Genomic DNA, 20,014 nt, shown 5'->3' on the forward strand with positions numbered 1-20,014 from the left:
ACAAAAATTCTTTGTTCCTTAAATACAAACAAATTTATTTGGAAAGGAATGGAATTATGGACTACTGTAAGACATAACAAATTCCAAACAAACCTTGGAAGCGATATTGTGGATTTGCATATTTTAAATGATTTATGCCCTATGCTTAGATATTGCATCCTCATTATTTTCTAAAATTTAAATTCTCCAGATCGCTCAGTTCTAAACAGTAACAACAAACTGAAACAGGTTTACTGACAATACTGGTGAAACAGATGTTCTCTCCTCCCCCCACGCACATCTTACTTGAAGGCTTACATGTTACCTTCCGCCACAAGCCTAGGCGGTAGCTATACGTTATTGGAATTGGAATCTGCATGTGTTTGAAACTTCGAAGTTGTTTGGTATGAAAAGTCTTTTTTTTAACATTTATTTTGGCTTGAATGCATTAGATGATGTACTGGTTTTGAAGAGAGTCATGCAGAGTGTATATGATTCATATAAGCGTAAAGAAGTTAGAATAATGAAATTTGTGCAATTGATTATCGACAACTGTTTTCCTAAAAGTCTTCTGTTTAGTTTTGAATTTCATAAAAAATTATATTTTATGCTTTCGATGTTAATCTAGTAAATGTAATGGCAATTTAAGTATTCATGTATATCATCTCATATAAACCATTTAGTGTTAAAATAATTATTTTAGTCACTTGTATCCAGTGGCGTAGCTAGAACTCTTGGGCCCCTGTGCAAAACATTTTCCTGCTCTCCCCCCCAATAAATTTACTGTGCTTAATAAAGGGGGAGAAAGTCTAGTTTTGCGGAGATTTTTAAATAAAATCTTAGGTTTTACATGCAAGTATATGTCAAGTTTATAAAATCTGCGCCAATCCAAGTTTTCTTTCGCTTAATCTAGCAAGCTAGTAAATAACTGGTTATGTTATAAACTTGCAGACAACGTGGTAGATAAACCAAAAGAAATTACACTAATATATAGCGTTCTGTGATGAACTGAGCTTACGAACATGACTTATGCAATAATATACAAGTCATAAATAAGAACTTTTATATTGTAAATGATACATTTGTTAAATATAAAACATATTTATCATAAATTTCATAAAGAAAACTATTTGAACATACAGTTTTTGGGCTCTAGTTTAGAATTGGGTGCCCTTTCGATTAGCGACAATTTTAAAAAAATGTTGGCGATGAAACCTCACTTCTGGTTACCATGATAGTTTTAAGTTTGTTTTAGCTTCCTGCTTTTATTTAAATGAAAATAGATTGATGTGTATAGTGCCAATCATGGCATCAAAAAAGAGTCACCAAGAAACAAGGGGCACCCAATTGTAAACTTTTACCAGTTTTTGTAGAAAATATGTATGGTAAAGTTTTTTCCCCCCTTTCTTTTAAGAAAACTTTTTGGTACACTAAGCTACTCTAATACATGATTTTTATACAGGGGCGTAGCTAGAGGGGGGCAAGGGGAGACACCTGTCCCCGGGCTCAGAATCCAAGGGGTGCCAAATTGATGTTACGACATTTTATAATTCAATGTTTTCCATCCTTGGCAAGCAGTAGGGGGCGCGAAATTTTCACTTGCCCCTGGAGCTGAAAACCCTAGCTACAACTCTGTTTTTATATGTGTTTTAAGGTTAAATATGTAAATGTAGTTCAGCAGGACATTCATGGGTCCCTATGCAACTGCATTCCTTACATACCCTTATTTACGCCACTGCTTGTATCTTGATTTGAGGATTGTAAAACAATTTTGGGTTAATCTTCGGATTATGGTAACTTAGCAATTTTTTCGCGAAAATTTGGCGACCAACCCTGCTACAGCAACCTGCTAGTTTTTTTTTTTTTTTTTTTTTTTTTTGGACGCCATTTTGTTTTCACGAAGTAAAGGCTTTTTTTTTTTAACACAACATTTTTTTTCCAACAATCTGCTAGGTGAATTATGCTCATGCTAGAACTTTTATGGAACAAAAGTGCTTAATCATAACGAAGATTAGGTGCTAAATTGGGAGAAAGTGCAGAATCGCCCACTGCTTGCTGCGTTTTTAAGAATTGCACATACACGGTATCATCCATGTACACGTCGACCTATTTTCACTTAAAAAAAATCCCAGAATTGCACAAAAATGGCATTGCGCACACTCTTGACTTTATCGATGTACACTGCTAAAGTCCTAGCTAGTAACATTTATCGCCTTAGCAAAATGTCGCCAAACTACCTGTTACCATATTCCAAAGATTAGCCCAATTTTGTTTAGGAGCTTGGCAATTAAAAACTGATAAAAACAAGCATCTGTGACGACATTAAAATAAAACTGGAAGAGCAGGTTTATTGTATGCTGTATTATGGGGTATAGAAAATTTTATTGATACTGTATTATGCCTTTTAGAAAATGCTTGATTTGGAATCAGACTTGGATTTTCTTAAATGACAGGTTATCACACAATATCTAATTTTAGTGTTTGTTGGCACCCTTCTAAATTTAACTCGGACACAACGATTTAACACTTCTAAATTGAATTATTGACTCAAAATAGATTATTTTTCAACTGAAATAGCAAGATTTTAGCAAGCAAGTAGAGAAAAAATTATTTAGAGTATAGCTTTAATTTCTATAATGTGCAGTTTTTTCCCATAGAGTGTGTATGCTTAACCTAATGAATAGCAAGTCTTTATGGATTTGTTCATGAACAGCTGCATTTAATCAGAATTTAACAGTTAGATGTTTGTAAATCTTTATTTATTTATTTATTTATTTTTTTTAAGTATACATAATGTTTCATTCATAAGGTTTGGTTTGGCTATTTGAATATAGCAAAGAAAATTGTATATATATATGTAGCAAAGCCTCTAATATTTGAATATAATATGCCTAAAAGGAGAGATTGCTTCTTAGATGACATACTGGGGAAAATTTTATCATATTCACATTAATGAGGAAAACCACAAAAACCTCATTCGTAAAACTAGTCAGATCGTTAAAAAAATGAGAAATATTTTGTGTAACAAAGCAATAAATACCAAGTAACAACAAATCTGATGACTGGATTTAAGCAGTCATAAAAGTCATTTAAACAGTCAATAAATTCCCTCTATTATACCTCCAAATAGCATTCATGCAACTTGGAGGTTTAATAGAGGAATTTATTTTCAAATATCTCTATCATTAATGCATGATTTAAGGGCTTATGATAAACTCTGGATAAACATTATTAAATGATTGCATTTTAGACTATTTTTACCTGTGCTATTACTAATGCAATATTTTTTGGGAGGAGAGAAACATCATTACATTAGGAAAGATGTTGAAGTAACAATAGAATTTTTATTTCCACTGAAGTTGGATACATTAAATGTGCATTATAACTGTTGTATGATTAATTAGTCTGTGTGTTAAGAACAACAATGAAATGTTTGTATGCTTTAAGACAGTTTTTGAATAAAATAGTGATACATTTATTGAAAATTATACTTTTATCAAGTGATAGTTTAAAAATATGTTGTATTAAATTAGAGGTATTTAAAAAAGGTTTAACATAAAGCACAATTTTCCTTTAAATTGACATGATTAATTTCTGTGAACCTTCTGAGTGCTACAGCTTTTATAATCTACTCAGAAAGTCGTATGTTTAAATTATATTTATTAGCTAAATTTGTGTAATTACTTATTTTAGTTTCTATTTTCATAAACTTCCAGTCACTGATGGCATTTACATTGTTAAAGCAAGTACAAAAGCAAAACATTTTAAATTATAAGCTAATATTCAGCAAATGACATAAAATCTCATGACAAAATAGGCAGTCATGTCACTCAGAGGGATTAATCCTCAGTATCTTTTGAGTGACAAACATGCCATCTCTTACCAGATACATAACATATTAATTTATATTTTCACTAAATATCAATAAATTATTAAAATTCATACTAATCTGATTTCAGTTTTTCTTGTTTGTAAAGTTAGATTTAACACACATAGTATTGAAAGATCTGAACCAATCTTCAATTGACACTGCTATTTAAAATCCCTTTGTGTACCATATAGGTATTACATTATGACCACACTCCATCTATAACAATGGGCTCGAATATTGAAATCATATTTAAAAAATAATATTAAAATAAAAATATTTATTTTTTTGCTGTCATATTATAAAGTTTCATTTTGGCAACTTATTTATTCCTGACACATTTTGAATGCTATAAAGCACAATTTATGAAACAGTTCTTAGCAAAAGCTAAATTGGCTAAGTAATTAATTAAAAATGTCTTCTTTTTAATCATAGAGTTTTTCCCATGTAATTGTCTCAGAATATTCAGAATTCTCAGAATATGCATCAGTTTTCTATATAAAATTAATTATATATATATTTTTTTCAAAATATTTCTGGCTTTTTGCTGTTACAGAATTGATAGCGATAATTTTTCTTTAGGATTTTAGACACTGCAGCTTGGAAAGTTTAGAAGGATTTGAAGGCAGAGTTTTATAGACCCATGATTATAGAAGATTCCAGAAATATGTGACAAAATCAAAAATGTCTCCATGGTATTAACACGTAATGGATGTATTTTACAGAATGTTTGCAGTGAATTTCTTACTTTTTGGAGAACGCCTTTAAGAAAAATGAAAACATAATATTTGAATGTTTTACTTCTGATACTAGAATCTTTTTCTTAACATGTTTATCTTCCCTTTATTTTCTCTACTTTTCACTAGACACAAGCATGGAAAATATCAAAAATGCTTCTAATCTTATCACATAGACAGGTGTTATAGAAAGGAATTTTTTTATTAATAAAGGAATTGAAAACTGATAATTTAAAGATTCGTCTGATATGCCTTAATAATGCTAATGCATAATGCTTTCGTGGAGGACACAGAGCTGATGCTAAGCATTTTCCCACCTGATGCAATCTCTGTGGATCCTAAATTCTGCTCCTTAGTGCTTTTTTAAATTCTGCCTCCAATGTCTGCTCTAAATTCTAAAAGTTATGATATTTTTAGATTTTGTTGCTAGGTGTGTCATTAAATTCTAAAAATTCTGCCACGCCAGCTCTATAACCAGTCCTTACCATATATATTTCATATTTCTTCTGAATGTTCATGTTACCAAAGAAATAAAATTAGCAGCTTTTTCTATACATTCTAAATGCATACAGTTTCTTTAGAATAATATAAATTTTTAATTAAATCCAAAAATTCTAAAATCAAAAGGAAAGGTATGAAAATGAAATTTCTAAAATGAAAAGAAAGAAACTGAATGCATTAAGAAAATTATTCTTCAGTGATATGTACAGTTATTACTATGTAAATTATCCAATTATTTATGATTTCAGCCTTACTATAATTTCCAATTTCTGTTTCCTCATATGATAGCTACTGAGCCAGCTTAAATTAAAATAAATTGTATAGTCTTTGACCACTAGTCCACATTTTTACTTTAAATTTGATTGTTCTTAACATCACCACAAGCTGCAATTGATTTTGTTAGCATCAGAACATGACTTTATGTTCCAAGTTCTTTTTAAATAAGAGTCTTATTTAAACCTTTGTCTGATGTAGTTACTTTCAGACATAGGAATAATTTGCTTCATGTCTGTCGGGAGGTTTTGGACTATTTAACTTTTACTCCATTGAATAAACCTCATAGCTACATTATGAAGAGGTTGACAGTTTAGGAGATAAAGCATGCAGAAACTAGTGAGAACACTGGTTTGCATATTGAGACAAATTTCTGATTGTTAGAAAAGATGCTTAAAGAGAAGGAAATCTATGTAAATTAGCCAAAATGTCTGGGAAGGCCTCAAATTAAAAAGATGCGTAAATATTTTGTTGACTGTTATTGTTACAAAACATAAATTTTTTGTAGTTTTTGATATGCAATTATCCTAATAGCATTTAAGAGTCAGTGTCATAAATTACATTTATTTTAAACTGTGAAATTTTATTAGATTGGGATTTTAATAGGGCATTTTTAACAAATACTGTTAAAAATTAAATAAAATTTAATAGTGGCCATGTAAATCCATAATGACTAAGGTTATCTAACTTCATAATTTAATTATTTATAACTAACTGCTTACCCTTAAAAATTATCTCTGCATATTATTGCCTTTCATTAATCATTACCGTGGTCACAAGTTAAAATACAAAAATGTAAAAATTCATGTAAAACTTATTCTTTTCATCTAATGTGAATTCAAATAATAGGAAACAACTTATCATCTGTGATGCTTTAGTGGCTTATTGGAACCTTAAAATATATTAACTGGGTTACAATCCTTGGAACTCTACACGAAGCTACAACACCAATGCGTCAGACAGAGCCCAACTAACTTTCAAAACCTGCTAGCCATTTTTACATTAGGCTTTTCAGGTGTGTTGTAATCAGCAGGTCTCTCTCTAAGCAAGCAGCAGCAGTGACAACATCCTGTCTTTTCTTATGAATCATGCTGATTATGATCTTACTTCTCATTTTAATCTATGCCGCTTGATATAAAATCTACCTGCTATTTACTAAACCTCTAACTGAGTATGTGACAAAATGAAACTAAAAATAAATAAATAAATAAAGCTAATTGTTAGTAAAACATACATAAAATGTTGCTAATCTTCTTTTGAATATGTTCGACTATTATAGGTGTAAAATATTTAATGCTATAATATTTAATGTTTATTTTATATAATTAACAAAAATTTGAAAACTCCATAGCATGTAATAGCTTTTCATTTGTTTCTTGTAACTTAACATTTTAATCCTAATTTGCTTTTGTTATTTATGTCATTTTATTAATAAAAAAATTGTGTAGTGATGGTTTTCTTTAATTTTTTGTAGTGATTGGTTCATCATAGAATCATCATGCCTTGTGACACACCACCCCCACCTCCAGGATTAGGAACAGCTGATGGAGATGATATGGATGAAGGTTTCTTGTTCTTACTTGTATTTTAAATGCATTTTGAATATGAGCATTCTAAAGTTTCCATTCCTGGGATTTCTGATACTGACTCTTAGCAAGTGTGATTAATAATGATTTGGCAATAATTATTGCTACTTGGGAGTTGGGAATGCTTTCAATATGCAATTATCAGTAGTAACCTGAAATCATACTTACAATTTATTGTTTTAGTGTAATTTTTCATGAAACATTTATAGATAAATTAGCTATTCTCTTTGCTCTATTTATAGATAAAATAGCTATTCTATGTTTATTTATTTTGAGATATTATGCCCAAACACAGTTTTGTATTTTGAAAAGCAAGGGGAATTTAGTGATTTCATCATGGTGACCTTTTACTCCGTCACTTTGAAGTATTTCCTTTTTAATGAAAATTTTGCACAAAATATTTCTTTTTACCTGCAAATTTTAATTTATTGACATTTAAAGAAATAAAAAAATAAGATTAAATGTCTGTAGTGAGGTTATTATGGTGTTGGTGTATTTAATTATGGCAAAGCACACTAGCGCTATCTGCCTAAGGGAAGGGATGCCTTTCGTGGAGGACTTTCTAAGGGAAACTGGCTCGTATACACGTTACACATGGGGAAAACCACGAAAACGCCCATGCAGCCAGCCCGTTCGCGGGATTCGAACCTCGGACCGAACTACCAGTGTTCAGCGTCTTTACCGCTCGGCCGCTGGTGGGCTCCAGGTTATTATGAAAGTATAAAAAAAAAATCCTTAAATTGTCAAATTTACAATGGTATTCATTTTTTTTTATAGGTTATTATGAAAGTATAAAAATGAATACCATTGTAAATTTGACAATTTAAGGATTTTTTTTTTTTTTTTTTTTTTTTTGTGTGTGTGTATTTACAATGTTTATATTTTATTGTTATTTCATAATATGGATTATTTATTTACATGTCAGTATTTATTATTTTTACTTTGCAAATTTCTTTTAGAACTGATTTTATCATTTAAACCTTTTATATGTAATCAAAAAAGCTGTAGAATACATGGAGAGTAATACAGTCAAAAGTCTTTAATCTGGATGTCCATAATCCGGAATGATCTATAATCTGGACCTCAAAGCTACAAACTTTCTGCACATGTGTAAATGCATAATGCATTTACTCATGCACATAATAAGTTTACACATGCGCGTTTAATGTATAACGGATGGTATAAGCTAAAATTATCTAATTATCTATTGCAGTTAATGTTGCAGATTGCGTTGTTCCTTAATTTTCTAATTGGATCCGGCTTATTATTTTTTGCAGACTGTTATAGCAATTTTACAAAAGTAAGCTTGAATTTCCGATTCTGGAGCTGCCAAAGGATCTACAAAGTGAAAGCATGTTTCGATGTCCATCAAACAAAAAGTGGAATTGCTGCAAAAAATGGTTAAAGGCATATCCTTTGTTTTTCTAACCATGGAAATTGATCTGTCGGCACTATCCTTATCTTCAGGGCAGAAGTTTTTATTTTATTCGGCTTATAATTCCTTACTAAATGTAGTATTTCATCTCGATGTACTCCGTCTTTGATATGATTTAAATGATATTCCTCGTCATTATAAATATCATGAATACACATCAAATAGTTTTCTGGTTGCAATTTTCTAATTTCGACTATGCGTAATGTATGCTTTACGCATGCACTCATTGAAAGAAATGTTTAATAAAGTAAACAAATAAATATTAAGCTTTTTTTTTTTGTAAATTTTGATACCCTTTAGATCATAATTGCTCTTTATTTCATAAATTACGGTTTCATATTTTTTATTTTATAATTTCTGCATGCCATCTTAACAGATTTAAATTGATGATCTATAATCCGGAATCGCCGAAGTCCCGACGAGTCCGGATTAAAGACTTGACTGTAGTTTGTTTGGTGAAAGTATGCTACTTGGTATTTGGAGAGCAGTACCAAATGTAATCGGTCATGAATATTTATTTCCAGTTAAAAAAAAAAGCTGTTATGTATGTGGCTGTATCACCATTATTTATATTCTGTTTTCGTTATCTTGCCAAAAAAAAAAAAAAAAAAAAAAACTTGCAAATGCAGAAAAATGTTTTCTTTGCTGATTTAGGTAAAGAATAAGAACCTCTTTTTTTATGGGCATTTAATATCAGTTTTATACCCATAAAAAAGAGGTTCTTATTCTTTACACAAGCAGATCTTCCCCATTTAAAGCATTTTTTTGGGGGGGGAGGGAGGAAGACATGCTGTGCTTGATTTATGTGTAAATAGGTATTTTAACTTTTTTTTTTGGTGACTACATAAACATATTAAAACATCTTTAGTTTAAAACTTTGTGTGGAGCATTGAAAATATTAAAAATGGTAAGAGTGTTTGGATGAATATGTTGCAAATTTAAGGCGAAAACTGCTAGTCGCAGCCCAAATGTAATAAGATATGATAAATGAATATGTATTTGTCACATATTAGCTGTTTCATGTGAGAGTTACATGAAATTTTAAGCAATTGTTATAAATGTTGTACTTGATTTGGTTTAATTATGGCAAGGCATTCGAGGGCTATCTGCATGAGGGGAGAAATGCTTTCATTGAGGATCTTGTAAGGGAACTGGCTCTGTCTATGTTACACAAAAGGAAAAAATCTGAAAATGAAGGTTCATGCAGTTCATTTGCTTACTTCAGAATGCAGCTTATTCGAGACAAGCAGATAAATAAAACAGAATCAAAGTTGTTACCTTATTAATGGCTAATCCATCTTGCTATATCTAAGAAGCACAATCATTATTATTAGCACAAAAACATATTTATTAGCTATGAGAAAAAGTAAATTGTCTGATGATGTTACAAGCGTCATTTGCTATCCATGGAAAATTTTTTAAAAATGAGTCGTACAAGGAGAGAAGTCTCTCCTTTTTTGGATCGAGTCCAGTTCCAGTTAGTGGGGGTGAGTAAAGGTACTGGTTAATCACTTTCGTTTTCAGTGGCGATTGCTCCACAATCTCCCACTCAATGAGCTGTTCATCCAGAGCAAGACCAATTCCTTTTAACAAAAATTCTAGCTGTTGTCTGGGCAAGGGTTTTATGAACATGTCTGCGTACATCATTTTGCTGTTTCAGTGTTGTAATTTCATAATGCCTTGGTTTTATAGATGACAGACGTAGTGATATTTTACATTGATGTGTTTGTAAACTTGTCCCCCTTTTTTTTCTGGAAAGAGTTATGCAGGATGTATTGTCCTCGAATATGATGTTAGCATCCTGTTGAATGCAGCCTAAATTTTCCATCCGCTGTCTCATCTATTGTCTACATTCCGACCATGCCCAACTCTACTCTAGCCATGTAGGCAGACGATACAGCAATCCTAGCCAAAAGTGCATTTGTTAGCCCAGTTATACAACGATTCCAAGCACACATCCATACACTTGACACTTGGCTCACTAAATGGAAAATTTTAGTGAGTGTGGATAAAACACAGGCTATCCTGTTCACAAGGAAAAAGAAAATCTCAATTTCTATGGAACCTCAATCCCGTGGGCCAAGTAAGTCCTTTATCTTGGGGTGATCCTCAATAATTCACTCACATGGACCCCATGCATTGCATTTATTATCTAAAAGTTTTATGCTCGTAAAGCTCGACTTTACCCCTTGATTGCTGGAAACAGTGTTCTATCAGTAGATAACAAGTTACTCATTTCCATATTTCATCCCATGCTTTGCTATGCATGTCCAGACTAAGCATGTGCTTCTAAAAGTAATAGAAAAAGGTTGCAGACAGTGCGGAACTGTGTTCTGCGGCAGATCCTAGGTGCCTCGTAGTACCTTCATAATAACCAGATCCATGAGGAACTAAATATTGTTAAGCTTAGGGTTCGTTACTATTTTCTTGCGAAAAGATTTCATGAGAGGCAGAGGTCTGTAAACAACTCTATTGTTAAAATCTGTTCTTATGATTACAATGATTTAGGAAATAGTAATAGGTCAATGGCTGTCCTCAACAACTATATAATGTGAAATTGTATTCTTTTGTTATTTATTATACCTACATATCTATGTATTATTTGTTTATATATCCTACTTATGCAGTCTTCCTCCTCACCTCACTCTTGTTTATGCAAATACCTAATGTTCCAATTGACTCGTTACTGCCTATGCCATTCTATGTTTCTTGCCAAATCACCTGCTCCTTGAACTGGCTTCTGATCTGTGAATGTAGGGTGCAGGCTCATGTTTGATTACTTAATTATGATTACATTTCTTTTAATTCAGTCAGCTACAATCTCTTTTTAGTACCATCTTGTAATAATTAATGTAAGGTAAACTGTTCTACATGGGGTAGGGCCTTTGCCCCAGGTGCCTACACCACTCTCAGAATCAGACTAGTGTTTTTTATGTTATTACAGCCCCAAATTGTTGAAATATTATTGATAAATTGCCAGCATATATGCAAACCATTGCCAGATAGCTAGCAGTCCTAACTACAGTCACTTAATATCCTGTTTGTTTTCAAGAATAGTTCTGAGTAGGCCATATACAGAGTGTTTCAAAAAGAATATGCGTATTACAAAGTGTTATTTTGTCCAAACTATCTATCACTGTGCCTCGGCTTGGCTATTGGCAAAACGAATACATAGTGTAGTTTATATTAATAGCTGCTAGATGTCAGCTGTCAGCTGTTATCTGTTTTGCATGGTAACCGTCACATGTTTAAACTGGCTACTCCGCAGCGGAAATCATTTTGTGTTCTCGAGTTTGCAAAGTGCAATTCCGTGATTACAGTGCAAAGACGTTTCAAGTTGAGGTACCAAAGTGATCATCCGAACGTGTGGAACATTCGCAGATGGTATCGACAGTTTATAAATGCAGGATGTGTATGTAAAGGAAGAAGTCCTGGCCACCCTCGTATTCCCGACGAAAATGTTGCACGAATTTAAACTGCTTACCAACATAGTCCTTCAAAATCAACTCGTCGTGCCAGTCAGGAGTTACAACTGCTTACAACAACAATTTGGCTTGTTATGAGGCGTTGCTTGGTTATCAAGCCATACAAGTTACGTTTGTTACAGGCTCTGCGTTCAGATGATAAACACAAACGTGTGGCATTTTGTAACGAGATAATTGATGCTATTGACAACGATAACTTTCTTACAACGCATCATGTCCAGTGATGAAGCGACTTTTCATGTTAGTGGTCATGTAAACTAACACAATGTTCGAATTTGGGGCCTACAGAACCAACATGCAGCCATTGAACATGTACAAGATTCGCCAAAAATGAATGTGTTTTATGCAATATCCCGAGTATCTGTTTCCAGCCCATTCTTCTTTGATGGAAACTCGGTTAACGGTCAGCAGTATCTCAATATGTAATAAAACCGGTTGTTTCCAAGGCTGCACGAAGACAACTTCATTTTTCAACAAGATGGCCCCCCCCCACTGGTGTCGCCAAGTGCATGATTATCTGAATGAAACTCTACCGAACTGTTGGATTGGTCGTCAAGGAGCTGCCGACTTCGCATGTTTCAGCTGGCCTCCATGATCACTGAATTTGACACCCTGTGACTTCTTCCTGTGGGGTTTCATTAAGAGGTTAACACACATGGCTACAGTCCCTGCTAGACGGGACTTTTCTGAGAAACAAGATTCTGGTAGCACTGGTTTAAACGGGAGGATTCCTAGAAAAAGGAGCTCCCGCTTGAAGCAAAGTCCTGCCTACCTACGGAAGCAATGTTGTGGCTACGCGGGATTTTTTCAAACCTCTTCGAAAATGTCTCAGGTCCCGGGTAGAGACAACCAATCAGACGAAAGTTCTGCTTCTGAAGGATCAAGTGATCCAGATTTGAGTGATAATCTATTACTGTTTGGCGTTCAAGTCTTTGTAGTTAGTGAGAATGGTAACCTAGCTACGTGGGTTCCTGGAATTATGTGGTTCTTAGAATTGTCCCTTTCGATGTCAAGTCCCACGTAGCCAAAACATAATGTGATTGGGATCTTAAAGACAATGTTCATGTACCACCACTCCCGCAGAACTGGAAGAGGTGAAGAACCGGATTTGTACTGCCATAACATCAGTGACGACGGACATGCTTGGCCATGTATGGGAAGAATTTGAGTATCAATGTGATATTATTCGTGTCACTGATGGACGACATTTTGAGCATCTGTAATCTGAACCTGAGAGCTTCGTACATACAGATAAAGGACAAAATAATAGGAACACCTGTGAAATAATGGAAAATCTTTATTAATAGGGGGTTGGACCAAACTTTGACTGAAGTACAGATTGAATGCGACGTGGGATAGATGCATAAAGGTCATAGACAATATTTAAAGGAATATTAAGCCATTCCTCCTGCAGAGCGGTCTCTAATTCCGAAAGTCCAGATGGAGGTGGAAATCGTGAACGAAGTTTGGATTCCAAATATGTCCATAAATCTTCAATAATATTCAAGTCCGGAGATTGAGGGGGCCAAGCGAGATGTTCAGTTGCATCGTCATGCTCTTCGAACCATTCCTGAATACACATAGCAGTGTGGATAGGGGCATTGTCGTCTTGAAAAAGTGGTCGCTCTCCAGAGAATACAGTCTGGACAAAAGGATAGACATGATCTCCTGGAATTCTGCATGGGAGGATCACATAGTGATTGGATGTGATCCTCCCATGCAGAATAACAAGTGGCCCAAGACCGCGCCAAGGTATCGCATCCCATACCATAATAGTGCCACCCCCATGCTTCACAGTCGATAAGAGGCAGTCAAGATGAAACGCTTCTTTGGACATTCTCCAGACGTTAACGCGTCTGGTCATCTGAAATGGGGGAATGACGATTCATCTAACCATATTGCCTGTTGCCACTGCTGTGGGGGCCAGCCTTTGTGATCTCTGCACCACTGGTGTCGCTTAAAAGCATTAGTTGCTGTCACCAAGGGTTTACGCATTGCCACTCTCATAAATGTTCGCAGCATGAAGTTCCCTTTTGACAGTTTTTGTTGAAATGGGGTCCTGGAGATGACTGTTCATTTCGGATGTTATCTCAGATAACAATTGCTTGTGCTTTCGGGCTACTATGCATTTCTAGACTCGTCTATCCCTATCAGCCAGCTTTGACTTGCGGCCACTGTTGTGCTTTGAAGACATCGTCTTGCCCTCTTTCGTGTACGCTGTCATAACGGCTGATACCATACTCCTTGCACACGCCACAAGGTTTGCTGTTTCTGTAACCGATGCTTCACTTAAACACGCTCCAAGTATCATTCCTTTTTGGAACTCTGATAGGTCTGACATTTCCTCACAGACAGTTGAATAGAAGCAAGCAACACAGGTTACTGCTGTTGAGAGACTGATACCTTCCTCTTCCTGCTCACTAGGTGGCAGACTTCTGTTGCAGGTGGTGTGGCTGTACTGCAGGTGTGAAATACATCATACTTTTTCACAGGTGTTCACATTATTTTGTTCTCCATCTGTATGTGTCTAAAGTTTCATATTCGTATGTCATACAGTTTATTAAATATATGCATTTGAAATACGTATATTTTTTTGAAACACGCTGTATTATATTTCTATTGTATTTTTCTTTTCTCCAAAAGTTGTAACAGTTCTTTACTTATCAAGAAGTGAGAATGATGCTACATCACTCTTTTAAAAAAGAAGCATTTTACCTCTGAATATGTGAAAATGGCTCTGTTGCTATTTGGGCATAATGGTAAAGAAATACCACTGCTAAGACTGCTGGTCATTTAAGGATGGTTAATGATATATGTTGGTACCGCTTAAATAGTATAGGCACTAATAATAATGAAATACTATCTTACTTAATACTTTTAATTTGCTCTTCTGAGATTTCTGTATTGTTCTCAAGTTCTGCCAGCCATTAGTACCTAGTAAATTTAATAGAACATGAAGTTTTTGCATCACATCCAGTACAACAATAATAGGTTTTAATAGCTGCAATGAATGTTTTACTTCTTTAATAGTCATGGCATTTTTATCACATTCTGATTGTCGTGTATGTTATATGGGTAACTTATTATGAATGACTCAAGCAGTAGGTGTGGTTTCACAGTATACATATATCTTTTAAAGCAGATTTTCAAATTTGTGATGATTATTAAATGGATAACACTTGTTTCTTAACAAATTAAGGTAATAAGCTGATTGCTTATATTTATAAGAACCAAACAACTCTTTTCATGAGCCATCTGTGTCATTTTTCCTGTGTTATAAGAGCTTTCGCTTTATAGCTATAGGTTTTTACAACTTCTGTTATTACTGCCATTAATCTGTTTTTCAGACCTGGTATTTATGGAATTAAAGGACATATGTACATTCGATACTAGGATGAATGATATTATGAACAATGGGGTTAATGTAAATATTCAGTCATATTGAATCACTATGTAACCATTTTACCATTGATGGTCTTCAATCTCTAACTTCATTTCAGCATATATGTTTACTCAGTCTTGTGTGCAGTGATTCCATCCTATTTCATTTTCTCTACTTGTAAAGCTGTAACTATCAAGTGTCTATAGATTTTATATGTTATATCCAGCCAGTTGTTTCCTTTTAAGGAATATGCAACTTCATCTGTACTGATTATATGTATAGAAAATAGATGATATGATAAAAATAGATGCATATCTGCTAGAAAATGGACAATTTCAACTGTAAAAAAATTTTGCTGTTTACCGTATGAAATAGTACCTATTTATGAAATAGTACCTAATATTTTCGTGTTTTGGAGTTTCCATGTTTTAATAACAAAAATTCTCTCATACAGACTTAATGTTTGAAGATTTGTTTTCAGTTTCTTTTCTTCCATCCTATTTCATTTTCTCTACTTGTAAAGCTGTATTGTTGTAAATTATTAGATAATTCCTATAATTTCTATGTCACAGAGTAAGCCTGTTTCTTGTTTATTTTTACTGGTGCAGTTTTTGTGTGATGCTTTTTCATTCTGAAAGATTCAGCATTAAGAATATTTTTGCAGTTATATATTCTACAACCTTCTTATTAACCTAAAACCTCCCAACTCAGCCTGTTAGTTGCTGAAAATAAGTGCAATTACATTAGCAACAAAATTCATTCAAACTTCTTGTTTGATAAACTTAATCATTAAACATAAAATTACTACTGATGATTAGTATAAATTGAACTGATGTTTAGTATAAATTGAGCTGATGATTAGTGTAAATTGAACTGAAGATTAGTATAAATGATTTTTATTTGTTCGTAGATTTATTTATTTTATTGCTTTTGTTTCTTTGTTAAGAGGTTATCACATATGGCTGCAGTCCCTGCTAGACTGGACTTTCCTGAGAAACGAAATTCTGGTAGCACTGGTTTAAATGGGAGGATTTCTAGAAAGAAGATCCTCGCTGGAAAGCGAAATCCCGTCTAGCTACGGAAATAATATTGCGGCTACGCGGGATTTTTTCAAACCTTGTGGAAAATTTCTCGGGTCCCGGGTAGAGACAACCAGTCAGACAAAAGTTCTGTTTCTGAAGGATCACGTGATCCCAATTTGAGCGATAATCGATTACTGTTTGGTGTTCAAGTCTTTGTAGTAAGTGGGAATGGTAACCTAGCTACTTTTTTTTCCCCAGAATTCTGCGGCTTCTGAGAATTGTCCCTTTCGACGTCAAATCCCACGTAGCCGAAACGTAATGTGATTAGGACCTTAGCTAAGCATGTTGTCTGCTTAAAGGGGGAGATGCATTTTATATTTTATTGAAGATTAATTTAAAAAGAACATAGTTTTTTCCCCCTTCATTAATACAATAATTTAGCAAAATTGAGTGTATTTTATATATTTCAGTTATTGGAATTACATGCTGATAAAAACAATAATTCTTCTTATAGATGTGTATTAATTCAGTTATATGTTTGATGTACTAAAATCAATTTAATGAATTAGTAATTATGACTATTTAATAAAATATTTTAAATCCTTTTATCACTTTCTGGTAGTTTTCATTTTCTTCTGATTTTAATTGATTCTAACTAATTTTTGCCATCTGCAGAGCGAGCAAAATTTATTTTTTGCTGGCTTAGAACCTACCCAGGTATTTACAGTATCTATACGCATATGGATCTGGGGCTGCATATTTGCTGTGTGCTTGGATGACACTGTATAAGGTGCTGATATTTTGTAGGTTTTTTTTATATAATCATTTATAAAACATTTTTTTCCAGATGTTGATGAACAAGCATATTGGATTGTTAATGAAGATGATATTGAAGAAATACCTTTGAATGATGATTCAATTCTTACTTTTGAATGCCACAGAGGTATGCTTTTCCATGTTTTGAAATTTACAATACTTTGCTATTTTGCTTATATATTTTTTTCACTCATACGAGCAAAAAGTGGTTATTTATTCGTCCAAAATATAAATTGTCTTGATTTTGATATTCTTAACTGTTTATATATTGAAAAACATTTATTGAAACATTTATGGTGGAAGCACTTTTTTAATATGATGGAAAATTATGATATATTTTCCTGTAGATATGACAGTTTTTCATTCAAATTATTTGGAATTTTTTTTATCTGTGTAATTTATATATCAATATACTTTTAGTAACTTTATCCTTCATATAGTATTGTGACTAGTGTTTTTACAAAGTAAGTGTTATATATTAAAATCAGAGTCATCTGAATTATTTACTGTGTTCATTACTTTGTAAATTTTAGAGTTTAGTTAACAGTTTAAATAGTTTAGAGTTTAGTTAGTATATCATATTGGGTCATATAAAAAGTTTCCACACTTTTTTGCCACTAGATGGTGTTGATGCCTATGTATCCAGCAATACTCACCCGATTGTTTCAAACGAACATGCGCTTAAAAGGTGACATTCAGCTTCCGTTGTTTGTGAAAGTAGTTTTCTAATTTGTTGCTTGTGTAAAAAATTATACTGTTTTGAAAATGAGTGAAATATCTGAAGAAATACATTATGGGATGTTTTTTTACTGTGAAAAAGGTAAAAAGGCTGCAAAAACATGCCAAAAAATTTGTGAAGTGTATGCTGGGAGTGAACAAAGGACCCAAGAGTGGTTTGCTCGATTCCATTCAGGAAATTTCAATATCAAAGATGCACCTCACTCTGGTCAACCAGTCACTGAAAAAGTCGATGAAATTTTGCAACTGGTGGAGCAAAACCAGCACGTAAGCTGTCAGGAAATAACAGAGGCACTAAACATCAACCACATGACAGTTTGGAATCATTTGAAAAAAAAAGCAGATTACAAAAAGAAGCTCAATGTTTGGGTGCCACATAAATTGCGACCTGGCGAAACCATCAATTTGGCCCTGTACTGTACACAAATCGACCGTTTGAATGAAGCAATACAGAAAGAGCGACCAGAATCAGCCAAATAAAGGGAGTTGTGTTCCATCATGAAAATGCACAGCTACACACATCTTTGATAACTTGGAACAAATTGACGGAACTTGGTTTGGAAGTTTTGATGCATCCACCATATAGCCCGAACCTAGCACTGTCTGACTACCACTTTTGTTGGTCTCTGCAAAACTCTCTTGATGGTAAAAAGGTGGTCGACCGAAGAGCCGCTGAAAATCATTCACCCAAGTTTTTCGATAATAAACCACAGAAGTTCTACACCGATAGAATTATGAAGCTACCCGAAAATTGGCAAAAGTTTGGTCAGTATGCACTTGATTAAAATTTATTTTCAACAAAGAAAGTTTTTGCTCAAAAATTTACCAAAAAATGCAGACTTTTTGTATGACTCAATATATGCATCATTTTCAGATCTTTCCTTAGTAATACATGCAGCTTAATAATCCATAGCAAAAGTGATTGCTTTCTCATATTTTATTGATAACGGTTAATACCAGTTTTAGAAATATCAGACTTTAGAATTTTGCTCTTCCTTTTTACTTCCTTGTACTTCCTTGTCTAATACTTTACTTCCTTGTGTAAAAAGGAAGTATTGTAATCGCGAAAAGTTTCAGGCAACATATTTCAACGAAAATATCCATTTTGACCGCTATCGAATGCAATTTAATGATGTTTTTGCATGATATCTGTACGTAAGGACAGAATAAAAGACTCGTTTCCTCCAAAAAAATTATAAAACTGCTTTAAAATTAATTCTGAGGAGAATTTTTCGTGGCATCTGTACGAACGTATGTACGTATCTCGCATAACTCAAAAACGAGTAGCCTCAAAACGTTGAAATTTTGTAGGACTGCTATAACATGTAGATGTGCATCTCGTATTTTGGTTGCAATCGGCCGCACCAAACATATATAAATATATCTATATATATATCCACTCTGTTACCCGGCTCAATGATCTCAGTTTCTTTACTCTTATATGTTTGTAAATTGTACATTTTTTGCTTTAAAAATAATTGAATTATGTTGTTTTTATCTTCCGGGCAAGGTTTTTATGCCTTTTGTAAATCTGTATGCAATATTTTTAGAATTATCAACAATTTTAAAGTTGTTTAAGTGCCGCTAAGCCTTTTTTTATGGTGGCCATTGATTGTTTACATTTGAAACAGCAGACTAGTGGATTTGTTGCCAATCTAGAGAAACTTAGCTTCGCAACAACAAAGATAACGCCTTCATTCATTATTGCCAATTAAATCATGCTTAATCCTTTCTGGTATTTTTTCGAGGAAATAAGTGTTTAAGATTTACTTCGTAATTTTTAATATAGATATTTTGAGTATTTTTGCCTTCTCGCGAAGTGAGAACTGAATTAAATGAATGAGAAATACTCAATCGTCTGTGAAAAACTGTTTCTTTTTTGTTTTGTTTGCTTAATTTCTTTCATACATCATTCTAGCTTTATTATAGTATTTGAATAGAACATGTGGCAACGATTAGATAATTCTATTCTTTAAATGATATAAATTTTGTGCTTTCTGAGTTACAATATGAACGAAACATAATACTGTTAAGTGAATCTAGTGCCAGAGTGTCGCTATGGTAAACAAATACTAGAGTGAATTTTAAAGAATTCATTTATTCTGTTGTGGTTTATGCGCTGTCGGCGAGGTAGATTTAATTCAATCCAATAAGTTTAAATGAAATGCAAGAAAAAATGTGTATAATTTAAT

At 33.3% G+C, this 20,014-nt stretch overlaps 1 protein-coding gene across 3 annotated transcripts in view; it reads left to right on the forward strand.

Annotated features, from left to right (window-relative positions):
• The first annotated feature begins 237 nt into the window (after positions 1 to 237).
• Positions 238 to 20,014, forward strand: part of LOC118197142 (angio-associated migratory cell protein) — a 56,444-nt gene continuing 36,667 nt past the window's right edge. Inside the window, exons 1-4 of one of the 3 annotated variants that reach the window (XM_085813853.1) lie at positions 283 to 383; positions 4,430 to 4,542; positions 6,833 to 6,923; positions 17,116 to 17,211. In XM_085813853.1, coding sequence (XP_085669979.1) covers positions 6,857 to 6,923; positions 17,116 to 17,211 — 163 coding nt within the window. In that variant the 5' untranslated portion in view covers positions 283 to 383; positions 4,430 to 4,542; positions 6,833 to 6,856. Of the gene's footprint in view, positions 384 to 4,429; positions 4,543 to 6,832; positions 6,924 to 17,115; positions 17,212 to 20,014 lie in introns of all 3 variants that reach the window. The other 2 variants (XM_085813855.1, XM_085813852.1) reach the window with 2 other exon arrangements.

Source organism: Stegodyphus dumicola, chromosome 3 (assembly GCF_044657685.1).
Source record: "Stegodyphus dumicola isolate Sdum_Otavi_A_Nest chromosome 3, ASM4465768v1".
NCBI lineage: Eukaryota > Metazoa > Arthropoda > Arachnida > Araneae > Eresidae > Stegodyphus > Stegodyphus dumicola.